Here is a 27108-nt window from a genome sequence, read left to right as displayed (position 1 = left end):
CATTTTATATTTAATAAAAATGAAATCAGCCTACTTGCTTTATATGACGAAGGCTCCATTGCGGTCAGCCTCAAATTGTGTACTCTTGTGTTCGACAGTGTGTTGTTGCACCTCTGGATCTTAGACGGTTCAGGTCTACCCTTGTGTTGGACAGAGTGTTCAGGTCTACGTTTGTGTTGGACAATGTGTCATTGCCCCACAGGCTAAGAAGTGGTTCAGATCTACCCTTGTGTTGGACAGTGTGTCACTGCACCTCAAAGAGGGTTCAACTGTATCCTTGTGTTGGACAGCGTTGTCACTGTCCCTCAGAGAGGGTTCAGATTTACCCTTGTGTTGGACAGTGTGTCACTGCACCTCAGAGGGGTGAGGTCTACCCTTGTGTCAGAGAGTGTCACTACACCTCGGAGAGGGTTCAGATCTACCCTTGTGTTAGATAGTGTGTCACTGTACCTCAGGCTCTGAGAGGGTTCAGGTCTATCCCTGTGTTAGACAGTCTGTCATTACACCTCGTAGGGGGGTTCAGGTCTACCTTTATGTTGGACAGTGTGTCACTGCCCCTCAGGCTCAGAGAGAGTGTTCAGGTCTACTCTCGTGTTGGAAAATGTGTCACTGCACTTCAAGCTCAGCGAGGGTTCAGGTTTACCTTTGTGTTGGACAGTGTGTCCTTGCCCCCCAGAAAGGGTTCACGTATACCCTTGTGTTGGGGAGTGTGTTTCTGTCCCTCAGAGAGGGTTCAGCTCTACCCTTGTTTTGGGCAGTGTGGCGCTACATCTCGGACTCAGAGAGGGTTCAGGTCTACCCCTGTGTTGGACAGTGTGTCACTGCACCTCGGGCTCAGAGAGGGTTCAAGGCTGCCCCTGTATTGGACAGTGTGTCACTGCCCCTCAGAGAATTCAGCTGTATCCTTGTGTTGGACAGTGTGTCATTGCACCTCAGAGAGGGGTTATAGTCTACCTTTGTGTTGGACAGTATGTCCTTGCCCTTCAGGCTCAGAGAGGGTTCAGGTTTACCTTTGTGTTGGACAGTATGTCCTTGCCCTTCAGGCTCAGAGAGGGTTCAGGTCTACTCTTGTGTTGGACACTATGTCATTGCCCTTCAGGCCCAGAGAGGGTTCAGATCTACCCTAGTGTTGGAGAGTGTGTCACCGCCCCTCAGAGAGGGTTCAGCTCTACCTTTGTGTCGGGCAGTGTGTCACTGCATCTCAGTGTCTGAGAGGATGCAGGTCTACCCTTGTGTTGAGAAGTGTTTCTCTGCCCCTCAGTGAAGGTTCAGGTCTACACTTGTGTCGGGCACTATGGGCCCTCATTATGAGCACAGCGGTAAACACCGCACCAACCGGCGGTGGCGGTAACAACTGCCAACAGACGTGTGGTCCGAACCACCAAATAATGAACCAACTGAAATACAGGCATCCTGAAAACCACTCACCGCCAGCAGAGGCGTGTCGACAATGATGGCAGAGCCCGCCCACAGGCCGACGGAAAGGCCCTACCCGCCCATCAAATAATGAAGCACTAGACCGCCGTCAGTTACGGGGCGGGAACCACTGCCACACAAAGCCCAGGCGGAAACGAACAAATAAAAGGAAACACTCACCAGAGGCTCACACAACACGCCGAAGCAGACATGGATAGAGAGTTGCAGATCATGCTAGCCCTGCTCCTTGCCATATACCTCAGATGACGATGGTAAGTACCGCAACCTACTAAACAAGGGAAGAAAAAGCACAGTTACATACCCACCCACTCTGCCCACCCTGCAACGCTCTCACAACCCTTCACAGCAGCACAAGCCATACACTCCACAGCTAGGGGTACTTACCCGACACAAGGCAAATCCAACCTGCCCAAAGTACATAAATGTGCCCAACACCACCAAACAATGAAACGAGAGACCACGGATCCGGAGTGTGCCTCAAACAACACAGGCCACACATTAATCTTTATTCTGCTCACAGAGCAACAGAAGTGCATCAAAGGCCAATGGACAGTCCATAGTCCAAGAAGTCCGATGGGCCACAATGGCCCCAACTAGACTCCCACAAGTGCAACAGTACTCCTCCTCAGAGGGGCAACAATGGGGCATCCAGGCACCTTAAGGAACACGGGCAGGGGGTGGGGATTTTTGACGGGGGCTTAGATTTCCGTTTGGAAGGTGGAGGGGGCTTAGGTCTTGTCACAGCTGCCGGTGGAGCAGAGTTGGCCTGGAGTGCGGCAGATGTTCCTGGGCCAGCATGGGATCTCTTCCTCACAGGGGAGGTAGCACGGGAATGGGAAGGGTGGTCATGGGCAGGCTGTGACGTGGGAGGAGTTGACAGGGCAAGGAGGTGAGCACATTTAGGGACGAGACTGGGTGGGCCAGTGGGTTCAAATATGTCAACACGGGATAGGAAAAGTTTCTTAGGTGCAATTGGGATGGACCTGGAGGAAGGCGTGGGAGTGGAGGTAGAGGGAGTGGTGTAGGTGTGCATGACGTGGGTGCAGGTGTTGTGGATGTGTGATAGGTGGGTGTTTTGGTGCGGTTGAGTGTCTTGGGAGGAGGGGGGGTGGACACAGTGAGACAAGACAGGCTGCCATTGTAAATGGATGTTGTCTGGGTGTCTGCAAGTCTGGTGAGTGTGTTGCATGTGTCAACTAAAGTTGTTGTGGTGAGTGCAGGTGTGGTGTCTGGGGTGCATGAATGGATATGTGCTATTGTGGTGACTGCAGGAATAGGGTCAGCAACATTGAATGAAGGTGCAGTGCCTGTGGGTGTGCATGTACATGGGACAGACAGGGAGGCGGAAGAGGTGGACACGCTGGGGGAAGCGGATGTTGGTGTTTGTGCATGTGTATGTTGGCTGTGAGTATACTTGTGGTGGGAGGTGTGGTGATTGTGTTTTGAAGTGTGCTTCTTGTGTATTGAGGTGTGTGCCTGCGTGTCAGAATGTGTGCTTTGGACGGGTGAAGGGAGTGGGGTGCTGTAAGGGGTAGAGGTGGTTGGAGGGGGGACGGAATGACAAGGGACACTGGCTGCCGTCCAAGAGGAGGCCAGAGCCTGAAAAGATCCCTGTAGGCCAGACACGGCACTGTGAATGCCATCCAGATAGGCATTGGTCTGCTGCACCTCTGATGCTAGCCCCTGGATGGCATTGATGATGGTTGTCTGCCCTACAGAGATGGTTCTCGGGAGGTCAATAGCCTCCTCCGTGAGGGCAGCAGGGCTGACTGGGGCAGGGGAGGAGGTGTGTTGGGCGAGGGAGACGCCCGCCCTTCTGGGTAAGCGGCACAGGCAACTCGGTAGGGAGCAACTGGGAGGGCGGTGATCGTATGGGGGTGTGACGGGCTGGAACCTGCTCGCCCGCACTCAGCTGCTGCTTGTGCTGAGGCTGCCCCTGGTGCTCTGAGGCTCCCTGCCCCTGATTGGTGGAAGGGTCGGCAGTGGCGGGGCGCTGGAAGTTCAAAAGTGCCGTGGCATACTTTTACGGCGTTCAGAGCTTTGGAGGAAAAACCAGGAGACAAGGGAAGAGCTGTGAACCCTTTCGTGGAGGAGGAAAAGCCCAGCAACAGAGGTGAATGTGGGAGCCCAGGAGCGGATCCCGCCAGAGAGTCGGAGACAGCAGTCCCATCCAAGCACCGGAGCTGAAGACTGAAGACGAGCGTCAGGAGATCCTGTTCCAGGCAACCGGGAAGACGAGTGGCTGCATCCCGCCACGCTTCAGGAGAAGCGTGGCCATTCAGGTGCGTGGGACTACGTCCCTGAACGAGAGTGCGAGTGAGAGACAGAGAGCAGAGGAGGGGGGGTCGGAAAGCACGGAAAGGCGGGAGGGGGGGTAGGACAAAAACAAGGAAACATGAGCACGGGGAAGGGGAGGGGGTTGGAAAAGAGAAACGGACAAGTACAAGAGGGGGGAAGAATAAAATACTTACCACGAGTCACTATAGAGCACCGTCACCAATAGTAGACCAGCAAACCCACGCACAGGTCCGTTTAAGCACTAAAGGAATATACAAGACAGAAAGGACAGGAGTGGAAGCACCGAGAGACAGAAGGGATACAACACCTACTAATCTATAACAATCTGAATACAATAAACCATAAGAAGACCAGTGAGTCAGGGAAGGGAAAGAGAATACAGAGACTAAATAGAGACCGGGGCCATGTACACTTACCGCTGTATTCTCTTCTCTCCACATGTACTTCCTGGGGACGACCTGTGAACCAGGGAGACAGAAACGAAGAGTGAAGACCAAACCTCAAGAACATCCCCCACCCTCAAGTCCCACAACCAAATACTCACCTGTTTTCTACTACATCTTCTATCCTCAATAAAATAACTTTTTCCAGACTACCACGGTCTAGATTGCTTTATCCACGTCGTCTCGCTCACAGGGGGTGTGGGGGAAGATGACACATTAGGGGTGGGACCACCAGGGTCCGCCACTGCCAGGGAGCTCCCTTCGGAAGAGGTATCGGAGTCACTACTTCCAGTGGTAGTTGCCTCCGCAGTGGTACTCTCCTTGCACTCCAACCCACTGGTCCCCTTTGCATTGGATGACTCTGTCTCTGAGGATCCGTGGGCGGCTGCCTCCCCACTCGCCGGTGCCTCCACTCCCTCGCCAGATGATGCTGATGTACACAGACAACACAAGAGAACAGGGATGGGGAGACAAAACAGGAGAGACACTTGTAAATAACTGAATGGAGGTACAGAACTGGTTCACACATACACCTACCCAGAAAATATTCCACCAGGTAGCACCTACCGCTATACACATGGCTTTGCCCCTGACTAGTGGCCAGAACCCTGCTCTACAGCCATTCCCCAACTAACTTATGAACCTGACGTACTGCCGACTTGACCCAAACACCCCTACTCCCCACGGGGGCCATTATGTAGATGGACATCAGTCATAGTCCCTGCCACTAGATAGCATAAATACGAACACACACACACACACACACACACACACACACCCATCAAGGGGCCAGGTCCGGGTACACGACCACCAGGATGCGTTGCATAAGGGGGGTCAGTGCCCGACGGGCACCCCTTCTTCGTTGGGAGGACTTCCCCAGCTGGGCCTCACAAATCTTCCTCGCCCAGCACCGCAGGTCCTCCCACCTCTTCCCGCAGTGGGTGCTCCGTCGGCTGTTGATTCCCAGGGTCTGCACCTCCTTGGCGATGGAATGCCAAAGTCCCCTCTTCCGGTGGGCGCTTACCTATAAGGGACACACAGGAAAGTAACACTGAGGTCAGACACTGGCCAATCATATACAGCTGGCTATACGTCCACTATGGGACAGACATTTCAAACAGCCTAACAGCACACACACACGCAGCATGTCAGGAACCCTGGACCATACAGGGTCACAAGTGCACACATGTATGCAGCCAGCACCCAGCACTACACACATCCATGCACCCCAATCCTCCAACTCACCTGTACCTCTGGCTGACGGTAGAGCTTGGCATACAGGGGCAGGACCCTGTCCACGAGCTTCTCCAATTCCTCGCTGGTGAAGGCCCCGGGGCCCTTTCCCCTGCAACATGTGCCATTTCCATGACCAGAGGCAGGACAAAGCAGTACACTCAGTGGAGTACCCGCATGCACGAGATCAGGGAGTCAAGTGAAGTTGGGGGCATACACACCGCAGCGGTGTGCACCGTCACCGCAGGCGGCGATCATGATACGCTAAGAATGCCCATTGACAACCATGCTAACCAATGAATTTACACACGGCGGTAAACACCGCCTTACGCTATTACGTCAGCCGCTAGCGTTATGAGGTCACTTCCACCACAACACTTCTGGATTACAGGGGGCAGACATTTTGGCCTTAACTACGCAGTTGTAAAACCGTCATCAGCACAATGCAGGCCCTATTGTCCCCTAAACACCAATAGGCATGTAACAATATACATTACCTCACCTGACTAGTCCTGATATATAATTGTGGTTATGTTGCTGTAATGGCGCACACACTAAGCATTTGTGTTGTCGACAATAATGCCAGCAATGCTGAATGAGAAACAATGTGTGCAGATATATGTGTGTTCCTAACACGTGTTTTCAACTCCTCCTAGGTATAGACCCTTGTGGCGAGGGAGGGCCCCATTGGTGTACAGACCACTTGTTGATTTGCGGACCATGGTGGAGCGTCACATCATTATCAATTACAGACTCACTTGTGCTACTATTGATGAACTTTGTGCATTACTGGATCCAGCACTGAGACCGGCTAATCGCAATCAGCATGCCATCCCAACTGAAGTGCAGGTGCTTTCTGCACTCCATTTCCTGGCCACGGGCTCATTTCAAGTGACAGTGGGCATGGGTGCAGGTTTTTCACAGCCAATGTTTAGCATTATACTGTCCAGTTTCCTGAATGCATTTGTACGACACCTGCAGTCCTATGTGAGGTTTCCCCAAAGTGCTGACTTCACTGCGATCAAGTCGGACATCTATGCCTTTGCCAACATACCCTATGTGATAGGTGCCATCAATGGCACCCACATAGCTATAATCCCCCCAAGAGTCAGTGAGCAGGTGTACATAAACAGGAAGAACTTTCATTCCATGAACATTCTATTGGTGTGTACTGCAGACCAGTAGATCTCACATGTGAATGCCATGTTCCCTGGATCAGTCCATGATTCCTTTGTGCTGAGGAACAGTAGTGTGCCACACAAGATGGAACAACTACAAAGGGTGGATCATAGGTAGGTGTTTCTGACACTTATTGCCACATAGCAGACAGCCAGGCTGTCTGCCTCTGAGGGTTGCCAATGACAGTCCTGTTTTCACCATTTTCTAAGTGATTCTGGCTATCCAAACTTGCGTTGGCTCCTGACACCAGTGAGGAATCCTGGAACAGATGCAGAGAGGAATTACAATGAGGCCCTTAGACGTACTCGGAGGGTGATAGAGCGCACAATAGGTCTCCTGAAAGCTAGATCTCGTTGCCTATACATTTCTGGTGGTTCCCTGGCCTATGGGCCTGAAAAGGTGTGTAGAATAGTGGTGGCCTGCTGCATGCTGCACAACGTGGCTGTGAGAAATTCTACCCCCCTCTTGGAGGAGGAGGGTGCTGTATATCAAGACCAGCTTCCTCAGAGAGGGGATGAGAGTGATGGTGATGATGAGGAAGGGGAAGATGTAAATACCAGGACCCAACTGATACAACTCTACTTCAAGTAACTCTGTGGGACAATGGGATGAGATTGCTGTCTGTGCAGCATAATGTCAGTGTGCCTTGTCATCTAGGGGGGCGTTGGGTCAATACTCATTGCCACTGTGACCAGGTCTGCATAGGACATGTTACAATATAGTATAATAGTTCAACACATCTGTAGGTAAAACAGCATGTAATGCATGTGGTGCATTTCCTGATAATAATAAATGAGTTATCATATAGTTGCATCCATACTTCACTTTGTTTCAACTTGATGACAGGGGACATTGTAACAGGTGAAATGGTGTTTTATTTGGTGCAGGGATTAAATTGTGCAGATTACAGTGATGGGAGTGGGCTACTGGTGACTGTACAATATGGCAACATTGTCGCAGCATTTGTTGGCAGTAGTGGTAGGTCCATCAATGTTTACAAGAGTTTTTTGTAGTTTTCACACAGTTTGGTCTTGCCAGAGTCACTTCTTTGAGGGGTACTTGGTCTTGGCAGGTGTTCCTGTGCCATATCTGGGCCTGAGGGTCTGTTTGGGTGCCTGGTGTTGGCCTGTACAAGTTGGGATTGATGTCCCCTGTGTGTGTCCTGAGATGGTAGAACATGTGCAGTTGCTACTGATGCTGTTGTTGTCCGGTCTGTAGCCTGGCCTTTAGTAGGGGCTTCCTGGTCTGTGTGGGCCTCAGGCTGTGTTCGGACAGGGTGCAGCAGCGCACCTGCTATGCTGGCCATTGTGGCATAGTGCAGTTTCCACTGCTCCATGGCCTCTTGGTGGTGTGCTAGCTGCATCGTTTGACTCTGCACCAGGGTGGATACTATCTGGGCCAATCAGTCCTGGGTATGGTGATATGCTCTCAGGACCTCAGAGATCATGTCCTGGGCTGCAGCATCCATTCTGTGGCCTCCCCCCATGGGCCACTGATGCCCTCCCCCTGGGCCTAGCCCCCTGTGCCTGTGTCCCCTGCATAGGTCTGGCGGTACCACTTGTACTGGGGCCATCGTCTTCCTGCCTGTTGGTAGGGGGTGAATGTGGCCTCTGTCCATGTGTTCCACCAGACTGTGACATGGATACACTGGTGTGGGGACGGTTGCCCTGGGCTGATGTTGTTGGCTGGGTGGTAGGGGTGTCAGTGGTATCCTGGGTGGGGCTGCTGGATGGTGACAGTCCAGGACAGGTGTGAGGGGCCAGGGTGATCGTCAATGTCCAGGGTTCCATCTCCAGTGTCCTGGGAGGTGCCTCTGTCTCCCTGTGGGGCACTGTCACTCCTTGTACTGTCCGTCAGAGTGGCATGGGTGGTGGTGTCTGTTGGGGGGAATGGACATGTCTGTTACAATTGCATGATCGGATGGGGTGCACAGGACTGGGTGGTTTTGTGCATGTTTTCACACTTTGGGGCCTTGCAGGATGGTTTTGTGAGGTTAGCATTGCTTTATGCCTAGGACGTGGAGGTGCATTGTGGGTGCTGTAGGCCATTGTGATTCCTTGTAGGGGTGGGTGGCTGTGCACGGGGGAGGGATGTGGGCCTGTTAGTGGGTTTGTGGGCATGCAGGGTGACTGGATGTAGTGATTGTGGCCTGGGTGGGGTTGTGGTCCTGGTGGTAGTTGGAGGGGTGAGGTGGTGCATGCATTCCAGGTGTGATGGATATAGGGTAATTGTAGATGACTTACCGGAGTCCATTCCTCCAGTGAGCCCCTCGGTGCAGGATGGCCAGTACCTTTTCCTCCCAGTCAGTGTAGTCGGGTGGTGGTGTTGGAGGTCCTCCCCTAGTCTTCTGGACTGCAATGTGGTGCCTGGACGCCATGGGCCTGACCTTCCCATGCAGGTCGTTCCATCTCTTGCGGATGTCATCCCTGGTGCGTGGATGGTGAACCACTGCATTGACCTTGTTGACTGTTTTCTGCAATAGCTCCATCTTCCTGGCGATGGGTGTGTGCTGGACCTGTACCCTGAATAATTGTGGCTCCCCCTTCATGGTCTCGTCCACCATGGTCCTTAGCTCCCTTTCTGTGAAGCGTGGGTGTTTGGGGGGGGTGCCATGGTGAGTGTTGTGAATGGTGTCTTGTGTGGATCTAGGTGAGGGAGCTCTTGTATGGTTGGGTGTATGCATCGTGTAATTTGGCGTTCAGTGTCTGCTTCTGGGGTTCTCTCTATTAGTTGGCCTAATTTTGTTGCAAAGGATTGTGGGGTATGTCGGTGAGTGTTTTATAGTGTTGTGGATGTGTGTCAGGTGTGTGGGTTTCAAACTTGCCAATGTATAAATTTCTTGCTGTTGTGTCCACTTGCCGCCCGTGGCGGTCTGTACCGCCAATGGTCGTTCGGCTTCCACTGACCGCCGCAGTGATTTGTGCTTTGTTATTTGGAGGGCGGGGTGTTTGTGTGCTCATCGGTGGCAGGGTGGGAGGTCCAGCATTTCCGCCGACAAGGTCCTGGTGGTGACTGGTGGCAGAGAGATTTTTGTTGGATTCTGATTTTTTCTTCATTATATGGCGGGTTTCTGTTCACCGCCAATGGCGGTCTTCTGTTCGCCATCGCCGGTGTTTACCGCTGTTTTCAGAATGAGGGCCTATGTCATTGCCCTTCAGGCCCAGAGATGGTTCAGGTCTACCCCTGTGTTGGACACTGTCATTGCCCTTCAGGCCCAGAGATGGTTCAGGTCTACCCCTGTGTTGGACACTGTCATTGCCCTTCAGGCCCAGAGATGGTTCAGGTCTACCCCTGTGTTGGACACTGTCATTGCCCTTCAGGCCCAGAGAGGGTTCAGCTCTACCCTTGTGTCGGGCAGTTTGTCACTGCATCTCAGCCTCTGAGAGGATGCAGGTCTACCCTTGTGTTGAGAAGTGTGTCTCTGCCCCTCAGTGTAGGTTCAAGTCTACGCTTGTGTTGGGCAGTCTTATTGCACCTCAGACTCGGAGAGGGTTCAGACCTACCCTAACTAAAGCGAACAAAAATCCTGCTGATTCAAACTTGGTGGTAACACTTTTACTGCTGATTATTGCACAAGCAGTTTATCATTTTACCCTCTAATTTCTTTAGTCATTTTGAAAACTGTTTCCCAGATTGTGTACTTTGCTCGTACAAAAAGAATTAAAAGATAAAAGCCACATCCTTTATTACATGAATAGTCACTTACGTTAAACATGAAATCATTCCAAAGTGGCATCAATAACAGTGAGTGAGTCCTTAAGTTGGCCCAAAGTGTTCAGAAGTCCAGGTTCTTGTAACATTTTCTACACAGTTCAATTTCCTCCTTTCTACCCCGGCATAATGTCAAATAACCAATGCCTGCCTTGCCTCTGAAAAGGGGATTCATTTATCACCAAATAGTAAAATAGCTTTCCTTCATTTATCAGAAATGAAGTTTAGTTTCTGTTGTTTGCCTTTTGCAGCTTTGTGTATGCTCCTAAGAAACTGTTGGCTCTCTGAAGTTGTTTCCACCGCTGCCGCCGGTGATGTAGATGCAGTTTATACAGTTGTGCTCAGAGAGTTTTTTAGTTTTCTGCGCTAATAATAATAATGCAGTTCATAACGTGAGTAGCTCCTTCCAATGAAGTGTCCAAGTGCTACACTGTGATGTCCCTCACCTGCGTTTTCTATTCTACAAATCATGTTTTAAGGCCTCCTTTCCGATAGTTGCTTTTTGGCTATACTTCATGCATTTCTGAACTCAGTCATCCTACCGATCAATTATATATTGTGTGTCTCTTCTTTTCAGGGGTTCCACTTATAACAGCAGTGTTTTCCCTGAGCACGAGACCAGAGGAGGGATCATGTGTTCAGGAAACAACAGAACCTGAGATGAGGACTTCAGGTGAGCATGGGAACATGCGGTTAGTTACCAGATACTGGATAATGTATTGTTTTGTATATCTGAGAAATAATGCTTCCTCGTACATATCCACATTAACTTTTGGTAGGGATTTAAGAAAGCATTGTTACAGCAATTATTATAGCAGCTTTTGGGGAAATTTGACATTTTAATGGAAGAAAAGGAATATATATACATATTTGTAGACATAGATATATGAGAGATTTGTTCAGTGAAACAAAAACAAAGGTTAAATGGACGTTATTGTTAGGTGAAACTGTCAGTTAAGACATACTGTTTGAAAGAAACAAAACCACTGTAATAAACCAGGAACTCTAACTCATGTCCTAAAGTAACTATAGCTTGTGTCCCGCCAGGCACTGTGTTGTCATCAATGATGTCATAGAACATGCCTTGAGTGATATAATATCGTTAGAAATTAGCAATCCACGGCGAGTGCACAAGTTAAAGTTAGGGCAAAAAGTTGAAGAATTGTCTATTTTCTGCTGGAGGCAGATTCGCCAACACCTCCTCCCCTTAACACGGGGCAACATTAGTAAATCTTTCTTCCCAAATAGAGACTCATCTCAAGCATTTCCTCTTTTTTATACTCACTCTTGTGCTAAGCAGTTTGAGGTATGATGACCTCTGTTATGTGAGGTAAGGAGCTCTTTGCTCATTGGCCGACGTTTGGCCTTTTCCGATGAGGGGACTGTTTAGGCCTAAGCAGGCTGTCAATGCCTTGTACTATTCTGTTACAATTATTGAGGGACTCTCACTCCGATGAGGGGAAGTGAATCGAGCATGTGAATCTATGAAAGATACCAGTGCTGGGGTGCAACAGTAACAGGTAAGTAGCTTTTTTCTTCCCTAGACTGCACTTGGTGCAGTCCACTGTTCCGCCCCCTAGCATGGAATCTGTCCCGAGGATCGCTCAGGTTGTGCAGTAGAGTCTCAGCTAAGACTTGCCAAGGCCTCATCATGAAGATTGTTGGGAACAGACTCTAAACCTTAGAGATGTAATTCACAGTCCGTGGGCGACACTTCAAGAAGCACGGAGGGCTCTGGCAGGGTCTGGGCACTTCCCTTTTTACTTAGATGAGGCCGATGCGATATTGGGAAACAATGAACCCTTTGAACGGTGGCGTCTGGCATGTAGGCAGAGTGGGGGGGGTGGACAAATGTGGTGTTGGTGCCTGTGTGCATGCATGCGAGGTGAGTGGTGTAAATAAAAATAAAAAAAACACACTTACCTTGCTTGCTGCATGACATCCGACATCTTCCTCGCTCTGGTCTCTTCTCTGGCTCCAGCAAATTCCCTGAAGCAATCCTGGTGTTGCCTTCATGCTAGTAACCAGCCTGAAAGAAGCATCAGGATTGGAGGGAGCGGCCTCTCAGCACTCACAAGACCCACTGGAGTCCTGTGCTTTCCCAACTGGGTTAGAGAAATTCAAAGTGCGCATGTCTGGCTGGTCGTCACACGACAGCCGGCCAAAAAGACATGCACACTTTAAACTTAAGTGCACAGCTCACTGCTGTCACTCAGCAGCAGTGGGCCCGCCCTGTCCTGAAACTCTGTTCAGGATGGGAGGACAGAAAATAAAATGGTAATAAATTAACTTTATTATCATTTAATTTTTCATCCCTGGGGGGCATTCTAGGCAGAGGGGCGATGCTCCTTTGCCCTGAAAGAGAAACCACTGCTGCCTTTGAATTATTTAAGGTTGATGGATAGTTTACAGAAGTTAAGTCATTGTCAGAAGTTGGGGAAAGCTCAGAGTGCTTGGCAGATGACAACTCTTTGGGGTCTTAAACTCTCCTTCATATAGGAAGATTGAAATCCTACCATGTGGTGTTACTGCAGGAGTCTTGGTTGAGAAAGGAAAAGACTATATTAGGCGTTGTGGTATTGAAAAGTTAAGGGTTGAGACAAGGGAAGGGGAGAACCTCTTCCGTGGTCTTAACCCTAATATCCACTAAGGTGATTAAGAAACCATTGCAAGTTATAAACATGTCTAGCATTTTTCAGCTCTCTGTGGTTGAACTTGGCCTGAATAACTATTTGTAGGTGTTTTCTGTTTATGAATGTTTCTATCCATAAAGAAGAGTACCGGAGAATGAAAGACTGGCTGGAATCCCTTGAGCAATCTTTCCAGAACTTGGTAGTGAAATTTGTAGAAGCAAATATAATTGTGGCAGGGGATTTCAATGCTTGTCTTTTTACTACCCAGGCGGACTTACAGATGGAAGATGCTCTGGATGTTTATAATGTCTCCCCAGCCTTGTTTCCCCATCAAATGGGAAACCAAAGCCCTGAGCCAGTGGCTGGTGAATAATGGTTTGGTCTCTTTAAACAGCCGTTTTAATAATGACATGCCTGCAGTTGCAGCATTCCAGTAGGGCCTGTTGGTGGGTCCGATTGAATATATAGTCACGCCAACCTGGCTTATTGGTTTCTTTACAGATTTGAAAGTGGCAAAGTACAAGGATGTAGTGCCCACTGGGCCACTTCTGCAGTTCTTAGCCTCTGTGAACTGTAGGCTGCAGAGAAGGTTCTGCCTTTGGAAGTATCCTACCTGCGGAGGCTCGCAACTTGTCTATATCCTGCACATCTCCAGCTTCTAGCTGCGTACCGATCAACAGGAAACCCTTTTTTCAGTGTGTTCTGAGAACAGAATTCTGTGGTTTAATGAAATTGTGTCCAGTGTTTTGGGCTGCATAGCCATAAATGTAAGAAAGTGTGGATCACAGGCAACTTGTCATATTAAGGGGAAGGGTTGATTTGATCTAGCCTGCCAGAAAATTAAATGTTCGGTGAGATGGGTATCTAACAAAGCTAGGCAAAGCCCAGGAAGTGGTGTTGCCCAGGAGCTGCTCAAGCTTAAGTTTTCAATACAAGCAGTTGGTTTAAGAGAAAAAAGCCTCTTTCTATCTTAGTAAGTGGGATGAGATGCAGGAAATTATTCTATTAGGTGATCAACAAAAATTCTGGACAAAAGTTAATGAGTCCAGTGGCCAAAACGGAGGGACCCTCAAATGCATTATTCCTGAAGATATATGGTAGCATATCTGATAGAGCTATATGGCAGTCCTTCCACCCCAGTGAGGTCCCAGTGTACTGCTGACAAGGAGGTATGGGCGGCTGTGATAATTAAATCCAGTAGTGATTGGTGGGCAGTGGTGTACTCCCTCTTGTTCTGCTGTTGGGGGGTCCGATTGATTATATAGTTACGCCAACCTGTCTTTTTACTACCCAGGCGGACTTACAGATGGAAGATGCTCTGGATTTTTATAATGTCTCCCCAGCTCCTCAACGGGCCTCCATCCCCCACTGTGAAAAGGGTCAATAGTGACACCCATTTAAAAAAAAAAAAAGTTTTGGCTCCGATCCTACACTTTGTAGGCAGATTAGCCTCTTGGACAACTCTGTCAACGTGTTTTCCAAATTGATTCTATCTAAGCTGCAGGTCAGGCCTCAGGACATCATTTCAGTTCAGCAACAGGGTTTTAGGGAGGGCCATTCGACTATAGACCATTGCTTTGCTCTATGGGCCATCATTCAGAAGGCTCTGTAAGTGGACCAAAGGCTCTGTTGCTTTTTATGGATTTCCAGACAGCTTTCGACTCGGTGGACAGGGAAACCCTGTGAAGAAAACTTGCTAACAGGGAGCTTCCTGCAGACCTCCTTAGTGCAATGCAAACTCTACACATTGACAACTGGGCCCAGGTGGAACTAGATGAATTGGGCCAGCTATCCCAGAAAATCCCCATCAAGAATGGCCTTCATTAGGGTTGTGCTTTAACCCCCCCCTGCTTTTTAGTTTATTCCTAGCTGACCTCACTGTTTCCCTATCCAAGCAAAGTCATTTTCTCCTGAATCAGCCTATTGCCTATCGGCTTTATGCAAATTACGTGGTGCTGCGGATTGCACCCCAATTGGCTTGTAGAGGAAGCTATACTCCCTCGAAGCTCATAGTAAGCAGAACCAAATGGAAATCAATCTAGAAAAGACTAAGGTGTGGGGCTTCGGTTAAGAAAGTAAAAAAATGTAGTTGATGCTTATATGCCCAGGAGGTGGAATCAGTTGATTCCTACAAATATTTGGGTTTGACTTTAATGAAGAGTTTAAAATTGGACACACATTGGGATATCATTAAACAGAGGTCGTTTCTGCAAGCAAGCTGTTTGTCTAGATTTAATTGGAAATATGGAGGGCTGTCCCTTACTCCTTCATTGAAGGCCTATGGAGGGAAAATACCCCCGTCCCTCCCACCCAGACTGTACTGGGCCGAGGTCTTCTCCCTTGACACCTCTAATAAGTGGGATCATTGTGATATGGCAGATCTCAGAAGGCTCCTGCTGCTTCCTCCAGGCATCATGGTCCAGGGCATAAGGAGGGAGGTGAATCTTAATTCCTGGAATCTTTTGGTATTTTCCCGGGCTTCAGGATTTTTTAACAGGCTCTCAGATGATTGTGAAGTGATGAAGGTCTCCAAACTCTACTGGGATGAGATCCATGGTAGCAAAAGAAGATGGGCAAGGGAAGCAAGGAATAGATTTAGAGATATTAAGATCCTACAGTCTGTGTGTTACAATTATGACCTGGGCCCCTTCTCCAAGTAAACAAGTCTGTAGCAGAGGTGGCCTAGACTTTTGACATGGCTTACCTGAGTCAGAAACCTTCATTTAGTTTCTCAGTACCCACTCAATGCCTGGACACGGTTTTCCCCTACTTGGTGCAGTTACCCAACGCTGGCCTATGGAATGACATTTTAAGGATGAGAGTGGGATGCAAGCCAGTCTACTCATCCCGCTCCTGTTGGGCCATGATCCAAGATTATAACGGTCTTTGCCCTTGCCCCCTAAACATAAAATGTTCTGTGTTACATATACTTATGGACTGTGCTTTTTATCTTCCCAACTGGATTAAGTTTCTAAGACCCTTGTTTTTCAAATTCACAATACAAAGGATGAAGGTGGTAGAATTGCTGGCAGAAATGCATTACTTAGTTGTGGCAGTAGGAATTGTTCGATTTATATGATCTGTCAAACAGAGTTTTAATGAAGGGCTACAGTAGGGTGGAGGGTGATGGATGAGTCAGATGGGATTTATGTCAATTTAAAATTTTTATTGCATTTATGTATTGTTTAGAACGTTTTACGGACAGTTGTCCAATTAAACCTGTTTCTACCTCCTTACCTACCTGCCTTCATATAGTCCATTTCCAGACACCAAGTGTGATTAGGATCTGGATCTTTGAAGTTTTATGTTCTGCTTCTTTTGAAGTCCACCCTTCTGCTCTCCCTCTCCCTCTTCCTCTTGAAAGGCTGTCTTTTACAGCAGGAAAGACTCTGAAGCGGATAGGGGGAATTTACATTTATTTGTATGATTAAATAAAATCTTAGCAAAAGGAGAAAGGAAAGAAAAAGAAACAAAATATATGAGGTTCTTCAAACTACAAAATTAGAGTCCACAATTCATCAGGAGCCCCAACAGGCTTTCAACACATATACTTAACACTTTACGTGAGTCTATTAAAACAGTTGCAGGTATAAAATCCTTGTAAAATACTATAAAGCTTGAATTCAGTAAGATATAAAATGCAAGTTACTTTACTAAAATAGTACAACTTATATGTGAGCGATCTAGCAAAATCGCCATAAAGTGCTAAAAAGCTTTAAGATTAAATATTATTAAAGTTCTAAGATACACAGCCCGACTGGCCATCTTCATCACACTGCTCCTTCAAGATCTAGTCTAGGGTGAACCGGGGGAACTTATTGGAAAAACTCAATCAGTACACTACAAACGATTTTCTATAAGGGAAATAATATAGTTATCATAAAATATCAATTTGTTAGGTGCTATAAAATTGTTTGTCACTAAAGTTATAATGTGATAAAGTGTTTACTACACCTTCTTCATCAGACCATGCCTTCACAGTTGTACCTGAACAGAACCAAAGGAGAGTTGTTGGGAGATTATAAGCAGCCTGTAAGAGTCTTGGCATGTAGGGTTCAGAATTTCACCAGTTTGCAGTTTATCTGGGGTTCAGCCAGATCAAGAACTCTTATTACTGCTGGCCGACAGGAACAAACCCCACTCATAACAAAAGCAGGTTTCAGAAAATGATGGCAAGCTTCTCTTACGGCCGGACAGATGCAGATCAAATGAACAATCTCCTCCGTCACAGCAGCCCACAGCCTGCCTGATGTCTCACCACCATTCTTCCATGCTGGTTGGTCAGTTAGCGACAGCAAAGGCCCTAAGTGAATGACAAGCAGCTGGCGTTTCAAATGCACCAGGTGTGTTGTAGTCAAATACTGTGCTGGCACCAGTCTGCTGTAACTATGCATAACCTTCGTCTGCATATGAGAGATGTGATATATGCAGAGTTCGCAGCTTCGGGGAGTTTGAATTTATCTCATCCAGCTTTGGGGAGAGGTCAGTCATGAAAAGATTGAACAAATGCGAGGTCAGGACGCACCCTTGTTTGAGACTAGTATTAGATGGGATCTTCTGTGAGAGCTTCCTACTATCAGCTAGCTTGATGTGTACCCAGGTTTTGTCATATAGCATTTCTATACCTCACAGGATTCTTTCATACAGGCCTCAACTTCGCAACTTTCCCCAGAGGAAGGTTCTGTCCACAGGATCAAAAGCACTTTTAAAATCTAAGAAGCACAGGTGCAGTTTTTTCTAAAGGTGCTTTGATTTATCAGCTATGCCGCTTCATGCTAATATATTGATCATGGTGCCGTATCCCTTCATCCCTTCTGAAAGCCAGTTTGGTTCAAAGGGACAAGGTTGATAGAATTAGACCAATCAAGCAAATCGCCTAGGATCAAAGAAGCAAGGTACTTAGATTCAGAGTCAATTAGAGCAATCAGTCTATAATTAGCCGGGTTTGATCGATTTACCCTCCCCCCCCATTAAATATCGGATTGATGATAGATCCTCTCCAACTGTTCGGTATAGTTCTACTCAGTTTCACTTCAGTGAAGAAGATTGCAAGTGGCTTGAACCAGTATTCTGGATTTGCCTTAAATATAGCCTGAGGGAGGTCATTGGGGGCCGGGTGCGCACCATCACTGCACCCCTCCTTGATCACTTGGTTTACCGCCTCAGCTGCATATCCCGTGGGGTTTGGGTAGGCCTGTTCATAGCTTGTTTGCACCTTTGACTGGATGTTTGCCTCGGGAGTCCATTCTTGGTTGGTGAACATGTTGGTCAGATAATTTACCCATTTTTCTTCAGGAATGGACGAATGGTTGATGTTAGACCTGACATGCCTTAGGGTGGTCACCCCTAACTGTTTGCCTGCCTCCTTCCACTTTTTGGACTCTGTCTTTGCTGGCTTTTAGACTCTGCGCACTTTACCACTGCTAACCAGTGCTAAAGTGCATATGCTCTCTCCCTTTAAACATGGTAACTTTGGATCATACCCAATTGGACTATTTAATCTACCTATAAGTCCCTAGTAATGTGCACTGTATGTGCCTAGGGCCTATAGATGAAATGCTACTAGTGGGCCTGCAACACTGGTTGTGCCACCCACTCAAGTAGCACCATTACCTTGTCCCAGGCCTGCCATTGCAAGGCCTGTGTGTGCAGTTTCACTGCCCATTCGACTTGGCATTAAAAGTACTTGCCAAGCCTAAAACTTCCCTTTTTCTACACATAAGTCACCTCTAATGTGTGCCCTAGGTAACCCCTAGAGCAGGGTGCTGTGTGGGTAAAAGGCAGGACATGTACCTGTGTAGTTTACATGTCCTGGTAGTGTAAAACTCCTAAATTCGTTTTTACACTACTGTGAGGCCTGCTCCCTTCATAGGCTAACATTGGGGCTGCCCTCACACATTATTGAAGTGGTAGCTGCTGATCTGAAAGGAGCAGGAAGGTCATATTTAGTATGGCCAGAATGGTAATACAAAATCCTGCTGACTGGTGAAGTTGGATTTAATATTACTATTCTAGAAATGCCACTTTTAGAAAGTGGGCATTTCTTTGCACTTAAATCTTTCTGTGCGTTACAATCCACGTCTAGCTGGGTTTAGTTGACAGCTCCTTGTGCATTCACTCAGTCACACCCCAAACACAGGGTACTCAGCCTCACTTGCATACATCTGCATTTTGAATGGGTTTTCCTGGGCTGGGAGGGTGGAGGGCCTGCTCTGACACAAAGGACTGCCACACCCCCTACTGGGACCCTGGCAGACAGGATTGAACTGAAAGGGGACCTGGTGCACTTCTAAGCCACTCTTTGAAGTCTCCCCCACTTCAAAGGCACATTTGGGTATAAAACGGGGCCTCTACCCTACCACATCAGACACTTGCTGGAGAAGAAACCTGAACCAGAACCTGCATCCTGCCAAGAAGAACTGCCTGGCTGCTCAAATGACTCACCTGACTGCTTTCTACAAAGGACTGCTGCCTTGCTGGTGGCCTGCTGCCTTGCTGAACTCTTGTCTGGCAGTAAAAGTGCTCTCCAAGGGCTTGGATAGAGCTTCCCTCCTGTTCCCTGAAGTCTCAGGACCAAAAAGATTTCTCTTTTTCAACTGAACGGCGTGTGCGCCGAAAAATTTGACGCAAAGCTTGCTCCGCAGTGGAAAATTCACTGCACGCCGATCCGGAAAGACGCCGTTCGATGCATGGCCTCGCATGGACAACGCCGCCCGACTTCCAGAGAGGAAATCGACGCGACGCCTGCTGTGAGAAAGAAAATTCCACACACAGCCCCCCCGGAACGACACGCAGCCGGATAACAAGCTGAGGAATCCACGCACAGACCCTGGGACATCTGGTAAGCCTGCGATCCACAGAAGGAGACGGTCCGCGTGCCCGGAAACAACGCACGTCTTCCCAGAGTGAAAAATAACAATGCAAGTCCGTTTGTGAAGGGGCGAAACCGACGCACACACCATTTTTCTTCCCATAGAACGACACACGTTTCCCCCCCCGTGAAAAATAACGACGCAAGTCCGTGTGTGAAGGGGCGAAACCGACGCACACACCATTTTTCCACGCATCTCCTCCTCTGCGGCCCTCTGCGCAGATTTTCCACTCCAAACCAGGTACTTTGTGCTTGAAAGAGACTTTGTTTGCTTTTTAAAGACTTAAGATACTTTATATCACTTTTTCAGTGATATCTTTACAAATTCATATTGCATCTTTTCTCGTTTTGACCTGCAAATATCCAGATAAATATTATATCTTTTTCTAAACGCTGTGGTGTATTTTTGTAGTGCTATATTGTGTTATGGTATGATTTATTGCACAAATACTTTACACATTGCCTTCTAAGTTAAGCCTGACTGCTCAGTGCCAAGCTACCAGAGGGTGGGCACAGGAAAATTTGGATTGTGTGTGACTTACCCTGACTAGAGTGAGGGTCCTTGCTTGGACAGGGGGGTAACCTGACTGCCAACCAAAGACCCCATTTCTAACATTGGGGATCAGCGGTGAGGATAGGACTTGTATTTGTGCAGTGACATACAATAGCTAAGTATTTCACTACCTACCAATAGTTGAAGGTCAACTTGATTTTTATCTCTTTTTGCAAATTCGTTTTTCCTGACAATTTTCAAAAACTAAATCCTCACTCAACATGTCTCTGGCTTGGTCTCAAGCAGGAGATTTGGACCTAGCCATGTTGGAGACATATACTGTCAAACAGCTAAAAGGGTTCTGCAGGGTGTTGAGAGTACCCACCCAAGGGGCCTCCAAAAAGGAGGACTTTCAAGTGGCGCTGAGGGCCTGGGCAGAAGCCCATTCAGAGGAGGATGATGAGGAAGAGGAGCCAGAAAATGGCCCCTCAGAGAATTTATTGCCATCAGTGGGTGATGTTACCACTGCAATTGTGCCCCCTTCCAGACCAGGGAGCAGTGTCTCTGAGCAAATCCTGACCGCAGAGGAAAGGAGAGAAGAAAGGGAGTTCCAATTGTAAATGGCAAAACTGAAAATTTAGGCTCAACAGGAGGAAAGGAGGGCAGAGAGAGAAGCCAAGCAAGCTGAGGCTGAAAGAGCAGCCAAACAGATGGAGACTGAGAGAGCAGCCAAACAGATGGAAGCTGAAAGAGCTGAAGCTGCAGCTGAGAGAGCTTTGGTTGAAAAGAAACTATTGTTGGCTCAGGAGATCAAGGCAAGACAGTCTGAATCCAGCAGTAATTGTGGCCGCATACAGACAGGACCTGTTGGAGAAAAGAAGGTTTGTATACCCAAAAATGTGGTGCCCAGTTTTGTGGTGGGAGATGACATAGATAAATGGTTAGCTGCTTATGAAGTTGCACTAAGGGCTCATGAGGTTCCTGAAGGGCAATGGGGTACAGCTATGTGGGGTTATGTGCCACCATTGGGGAGGGACACACTTCTCACATTGGATAAACCAGATAAAAAAAGCATACCCACTTCAGAAAGCCATTTTACTTGCCAGGTTTGGGCTGACCCCTGAGGGATGCCGTCAGAAGTTCAGGGACAGCACCAAACAAACCACACAAACGTGGGTAGATTTCTTTGACTTTTCCAGTAAGGCACTGAATGGATGGGTGCGGGGCAACAAAGTAGATGATTACAAAGGGTTGTATGACTTGATTCTGAGAGAGCATATGCTCAGTACTACTTTTACAGAGTTGCGCCAGCACTTGGTAGATTGTAAGCTGACTGATCCCAGGAAGCCTGCTGAGGAGGCAGACCTCTGGGTTAGCACCAAAGTGTCCAGAAAGGTATCTGGGGGGGACACCCACAAATGTGGTCAGGGTTCCCAACAGAAGAAAGAGGGGGGAGATAAACTTACAGATAAGGAACTCTCAAAAGGCCCCCAAAAGAATTCCCAGGGAGGGGGTGGCAACCATTCCTCTTCCAGATTTGTGAAAAAGCCAATGACTTATGATAAATCAGGGAAATTCAACCCCAAATGCTTAGAGTGCTACCAGTATGGTCACTATAAGGGCGATCCCCAGTGTTCCAAGAGGGCACCGTCCACTACCGGACAGACACCTGGGTTGACTAGTGTAGCGCTCGGGGGGGGAGATGGACCCAGATAGCTTTGGGGAGCAGGCAGAGGTTTCCCTAGTGTCCCTGGGAGAAAGAGAAATGATGCCCAAAGCCCACATGCCCCCAAATACTTCCAAGTACAGGCAGTGGGTCACCATTGATGGGCAAAAGGTGGAGGCTCTGCGTGGCACAGGAGCCAGTATGACTACTGTCAAGAGTCAGCTGGTGTCAACAGAGCAGATAGTCCCTAATACATTCCACCAGGTCATAGTTGCTGACAATCGTGAGAGTCATCTACTGGTGGTTCTGGTTCCCTTTGAGTGTGGGGGGGGTGGGTCTCTGGTACTCTGAAAGTAGCTGTGAGTCCTGCCATGCCTGTAGATTGTCTGTTAGGAAATGATCTTGAGCATACTGCTTGGAAAGAAGTAGAGCTCAGATCCCACCTGGAGACGTTAGGGTTACCTGAGTGGGTCTGCATGACCACACGATCCATGGCTGCCCGGGAAGGGAGTCAAGGGCGTCTGGAGCCTGGAAAAATGGCCCAGACAGGTGCAAAGAGGAAGGGCAAGAGGCGCGGGAAACCCGCCTCAAATGTTCCGATGGTGGTGGACGGGGCCCCTGAGGAGGAGGAGGCCCCTGAGCCAACTGGGGAGGACATAGCTGACCTGGGTAACCTACCTGAACTTGCTGGCTGGCAAGTAGAGGGGGGCCAACCAGGGCAGAATTCTGCAAGGCGCAGAAGGAATGCCCCGCCCTTGAGGGTCTGAGGCAACAGGCCACAGCCCAAGCAGCAGGTGACGCCTCTGGCACTCACCATATTTACTGGGAGAATGATCTCCTTTACAGTGAGCGTAAGGTTCCAGGTCCTGGGGCAGCCCGTGTGCTGGTGGTCCCCCAGTGTTACAGGAACTTCCTACTGGGTCTGGCTCACGACATTCCCCTGGCAGGACACCTGGGCCAAGACAAGACCTTTAACAGGCTTGACGCCCACTTCTATTGGCCCAGAATGAAGACAGCCTCACATACCTTCTGCAGAGCTTGCCCCACCTGCCAGGCTAGTGGGAAGACAGGGAAACGGCTTAAGGCTCCCCTGCTCCCACTTCCAGTCGTTGGCACCCCCTTTGAAAGGGTTGGCATCAACATTGTTGGTCCCTTGGACCCCAAAACTGCCTTGGGCAACAGGTTTATCCTGTTTTTGGTGGACCATGCCACCCGCTATCCAGAGGCAATCCCTCTGAGAACAGACTGCACCGGTGGTGATCAGAGCCCTTTTGGGAATATTTACTCGTGTGGGATTCCCTAAGGAGGTTGTGTCTGACAGGGGCACAAACTTCATGCCTGCATACATGAAGTCCATGTGGGATGAGTGTGGGGTGACCTACCGGTTTACCACCCCTTATCATCCTTAATCCAATGGGCTTGTTGAGAGATTCAACAAGACCCTGAAAGGCATGATTAGTGGCCTGACTGATGCCATGAGGCGTAAGTGGGACGTCCTCTTACCCTGCCTGTTGTTTGCTCTCAGAGAGGTGCCCCAGAAAGGGGTGGGGTTCAGCCCCTTTGAGCTTCTCTATGGTCACCGTGTTAGGGGACCCCTAAGCATTGTTAAGGAGGGCTGGGAGAAAGCTCTCAGGTCACCTCCCCAGGATGTGGTCAGCTACATGCTGGCCCTCCGCAACCAAACCCAATGCTTCTGGAAGCAGGCCCAGAGTAACCTTGAGGCCAGTCAAGAGTTGATGAAGGAGTGGTATGACCGGAAGACCACTCTGGTTGAGTTCTCACCTGGAGACAAAGTTTGGGTGATGGAGCCAGTAGGACCGCTGGACTGGCCCCTTTGAGATCAAGGAGCGGAAAGGGGAGGCCACTTACCTAGTGGACCTCAAGACCCCTAGGCACCCCCTAAGGGTCCTCCATCACAACCGGCTCAAACTTCACTTTGAGAGGTCTGAGGTCAGTATGCTCCTGGTCACAGATGAGGGCATGGAAGAGGAGAGTGAACCCCTCCCTGACCTCCTCTCTGTCATAGAAGGGGATGGGTCCATGGGGGGCGTCATTCTCTCTGACTCCCTGACTCTAACCCAGAGAGGAGACTGCTATGAGTTGTTAGAGCAGTTCTCCCCACTGTTCTCCCTTACTCCTGGACTGACTCACCTCTGTGTTCATGACATTGACACAGGTGACAGTCCCCCTGTGAAGAACAAAATTTACAGGTTGTCGGATAAGGTGAAGGCCAGTATCAAGGAGGAGGTCTCCAAGATGTTGACTTTAGGGGTTATTGAGAAATCCAGTAGTCCCTGGGCCAGCCCTGTGGTATTGGTTCCTAAGGCTACTGCCCCAGGTGCGAAGCCAGAACTCCGGTTCTGTGTGGACTACCAGGGTCCCAACTCAGTCACCCGGACTGATGAGCTAGTTGACAGACTAGGCCCTGCCAAGTTCCTGAGTACGTTCGATCTTAATTCAGGGTACTGGCAGATCGGCCTGACTGAGGGGGCTAAAGAAAGATCAGCATTTTCCACCCCTGATGGCCATTACCAATTCCGGGTGATGCCATTTGGGTTGAAAAATGCCCCCGCTACCTTCCAACGGTTGGTTAACGGGGTCCTAGCTGGTAAGGATGCCTACTGTGCAGCTTACCTGGACGACATAGCTGTATATAGTTCCAGCTGGGAGGAACACCTGCTCCACCTCAAGGAGGTGCTTCAGGCTCTGCAACAGGCAGGCCTGACTATCAAGGCTAGTAAGTGCCAGATTGGGCAGGGTTCCGTGGTGTACTTGGGACACCTAGAAGGTGGTGGCAAGGTGCAGCCACTCCAGGCCAAGATTGAAACTATCAAGGCCTGGCAACCACCTAGAACACAGACTGAGGTGAGAGCCTTTTTGGGCCTCACTGGATACTACCACAGATTCGTCAAGGGCTATGGTACCATTGTGTCCCCCTTGACAGAACTCACTTCCAAGAAACAACCTGGTTTGGTGAATTGGGCAGAGGCTTGTCAGAAAGCCTTTGATTCTATGAAGGAAGCAATGTGCACGACCCCCGTGCTCAAGGCCCCTGACTACTCCCAGGAATTTATTGTGCAGACAGACGCTTCAGAGCATGGCATAGGGGCTGTTCTAGCACAGCTAAATGAGGAGGGCTCAGACCAACCAGTAGTCTTTATTAGTAGAAGACTATTACCACGGGAACAGAGGTGGCGTGCTATTGAGAGAGAAGCATTTGCTGTGGTCTGGGCACTGAAGAAGCTAAGACCCTACCTGTTTGGGACTCACTTCCGAGTTCAGACAGACCACAGGCCCCTCAGATGGCTCATGCAGATGAGGGGTGAGAATCCAAAACTTTTGAGGTGGTCTATTTCCCTACAGGGGATGAACCTTACGGTGGAACATCGCCCAGGGGTTGACCACGCCAATGCTGATGGTCTCTCCAGATACTTCCGCCTTAGTGATGAGAGCTCCCAGGAGGTTGGGTAGCTCTCCCCACTTTCAGCTGGGGGGGTGGTGGGGTGGGGGGGGGGTGGGGGGGGTGGACACATGTTAGACCTGACATGCCTTAGGGTGGTCACCCCTAACCTTTTGCCTGCCTGCCTCCCTCCACTTTTTGGACTCTGTCTTTGCTGGCTTTTAGACTCTGCGCACTTTACCACTTCTAACCAGTGCTAAAGTGCATATGCTCTCTCCCTTTAAACATGGTAACTTTGGATCATACCCAATTGGACTATTTAATCTATTTATAAGTCCCTAGTAATGTGCACTGTATGTGCCTAGGGCCTATAGATTAAATGCTACTAGTGGGCCTGCAACACTGGTTGGGCCACCCACTCAAGTAGCCCCATTACCTTGTTCCAGGCCTGCCATTGCAAGGCCTGTGTGTGCAGTTTCACTGCCCATTCGACTTGGCATTAAAAGTACTTGCCAAGCCTAAAACTCCCCTTTTTCTACACATAAGTCACCTCTAATGTGTGCCCTAGGTAACCCCCTAGAGCAGGGTGCTATGTGGGTAAAAGGCAGGACATATACCTGTGTAGTTTACATGTCCTGGTAGTGTAAAACTCCTAAATTCGTTTTTACACTACTGTGAGGCCTGCTCCCTTCATAGGCTGGGGCTGCCCTCACACATTATTGAAGTGGTAGCTGCTGATCTGAAAGGAGCAGGAAGGTCATATTTAGTATGGCAAGAATGGTAATACAAAATCCTGCTGACTGGTGACGGATTTAATATTACTATTCTAGAAATGCCACTTTTAGAAATTGAGCATTTCTTTGCACTTAAATCTTTCTGTGCCTTACAATCCACGTATGGCTGGGTTTAGTTGACAGCTCCTTGTGCATTCACTCAGACACACCCCAAACACAGGGTACTCAGCCTCACTTGCATACATCTGCATTTTGGATGGGTCTTCCTGGGCTGGGAGGGTGGAGGGCCTGCTCTTACACAAATGACTGCCACACCCCCTACTGGGACCCTGGCAGACAGGATTGAACTGAAAGGGGACCTGGTGCACTTCTAAGCCACTCTTTGAAGTCTCCCCCACTTCAAAGGCACATTTGGGTATAAAACAGGGCCTGTGCCCTACCACATCAGACACTTGCTGGAGAAGAAAACTGAACCAGAACCTGCATCCTGCCAAGAAGAACTGCCTGGCTGCTCAAAGGACTCACCTGACTGCTTTCTACAAAGGACTGCTGCCTTGCTGGTGGCCTGCTGCCTTGCTGAACTCTTGTCTGGCTGTAAAAGTGCTCTCCAAGGGCTTGGATAGAGCTTGCCTCCTGTTCCCTGAAGTCTCAGGACCAAAAAGACTTCTCTTTTTCAACTGGACGCCATGTGCGGTGAAAAAGTTGACGCACAGCTTACCCTGCGCTAAAACATTCACTGCACGCCGATCCGGAAAGAAGCTGCTCGACGCGACGCCTCTGGTGCTACCGGAACTTCGACGCACGGCCTCGCATGGACAACGCCGCCCGACTTCCAGAGAGGAAATCGACGCCTGCAGTGAGAAAGAAAATTCCACGCACAGTCCCCCAGGAACGACGCGCAGCCGAATAACAAGCCGAGGAATCCACGCACAGACCCTGGGACATATGGTAATCCCGCGATCCACAGAAGGAGACGGTCCGTGTGCCGGAAAACGACACACGTCTTCCCC

At 49.0% G+C, this 27108-nt stretch overlaps 1 protein-coding gene across 3 annotated transcripts in view; it reads left to right on the top strand.

Annotated features, from left to right (window-relative positions):
- Positions 1–27108, top strand: part of LOC138287353 (gastrula zinc finger protein XlCGF26.1-like) — an 86255-nt gene that overhangs the window by 41547 nt on the left and 17600 nt on the right. For all 3 annotated transcript variants that reach the window (XM_069227721.1, XM_069227720.1, XM_069227722.1), the window contains one exon: positions 10879–10974. In XM_069227721.1, coding sequence (XP_069083822.1) covers positions 10879–10974 — 96 coding nt within the window. The remainder of the gene's footprint in view (positions 1–10878; positions 10975–27108) is intronic.

This window comes from Pleurodeles waltl, chromosome 4_1 (genome assembly GCF_031143425.1).
Source record: "Pleurodeles waltl isolate 20211129_DDA chromosome 4_1, aPleWal1.hap1.20221129, whole genome shotgun sequence".
In the NCBI taxonomy this organism is placed as follows: Eukaryota; Metazoa; Chordata; class Amphibia; order Caudata; family Salamandridae; genus Pleurodeles; species Pleurodeles waltl.
Note: the sequence above shows the minus strand (reverse complement) of the source record. Positions and strands in the feature narration are given on the sequence as shown.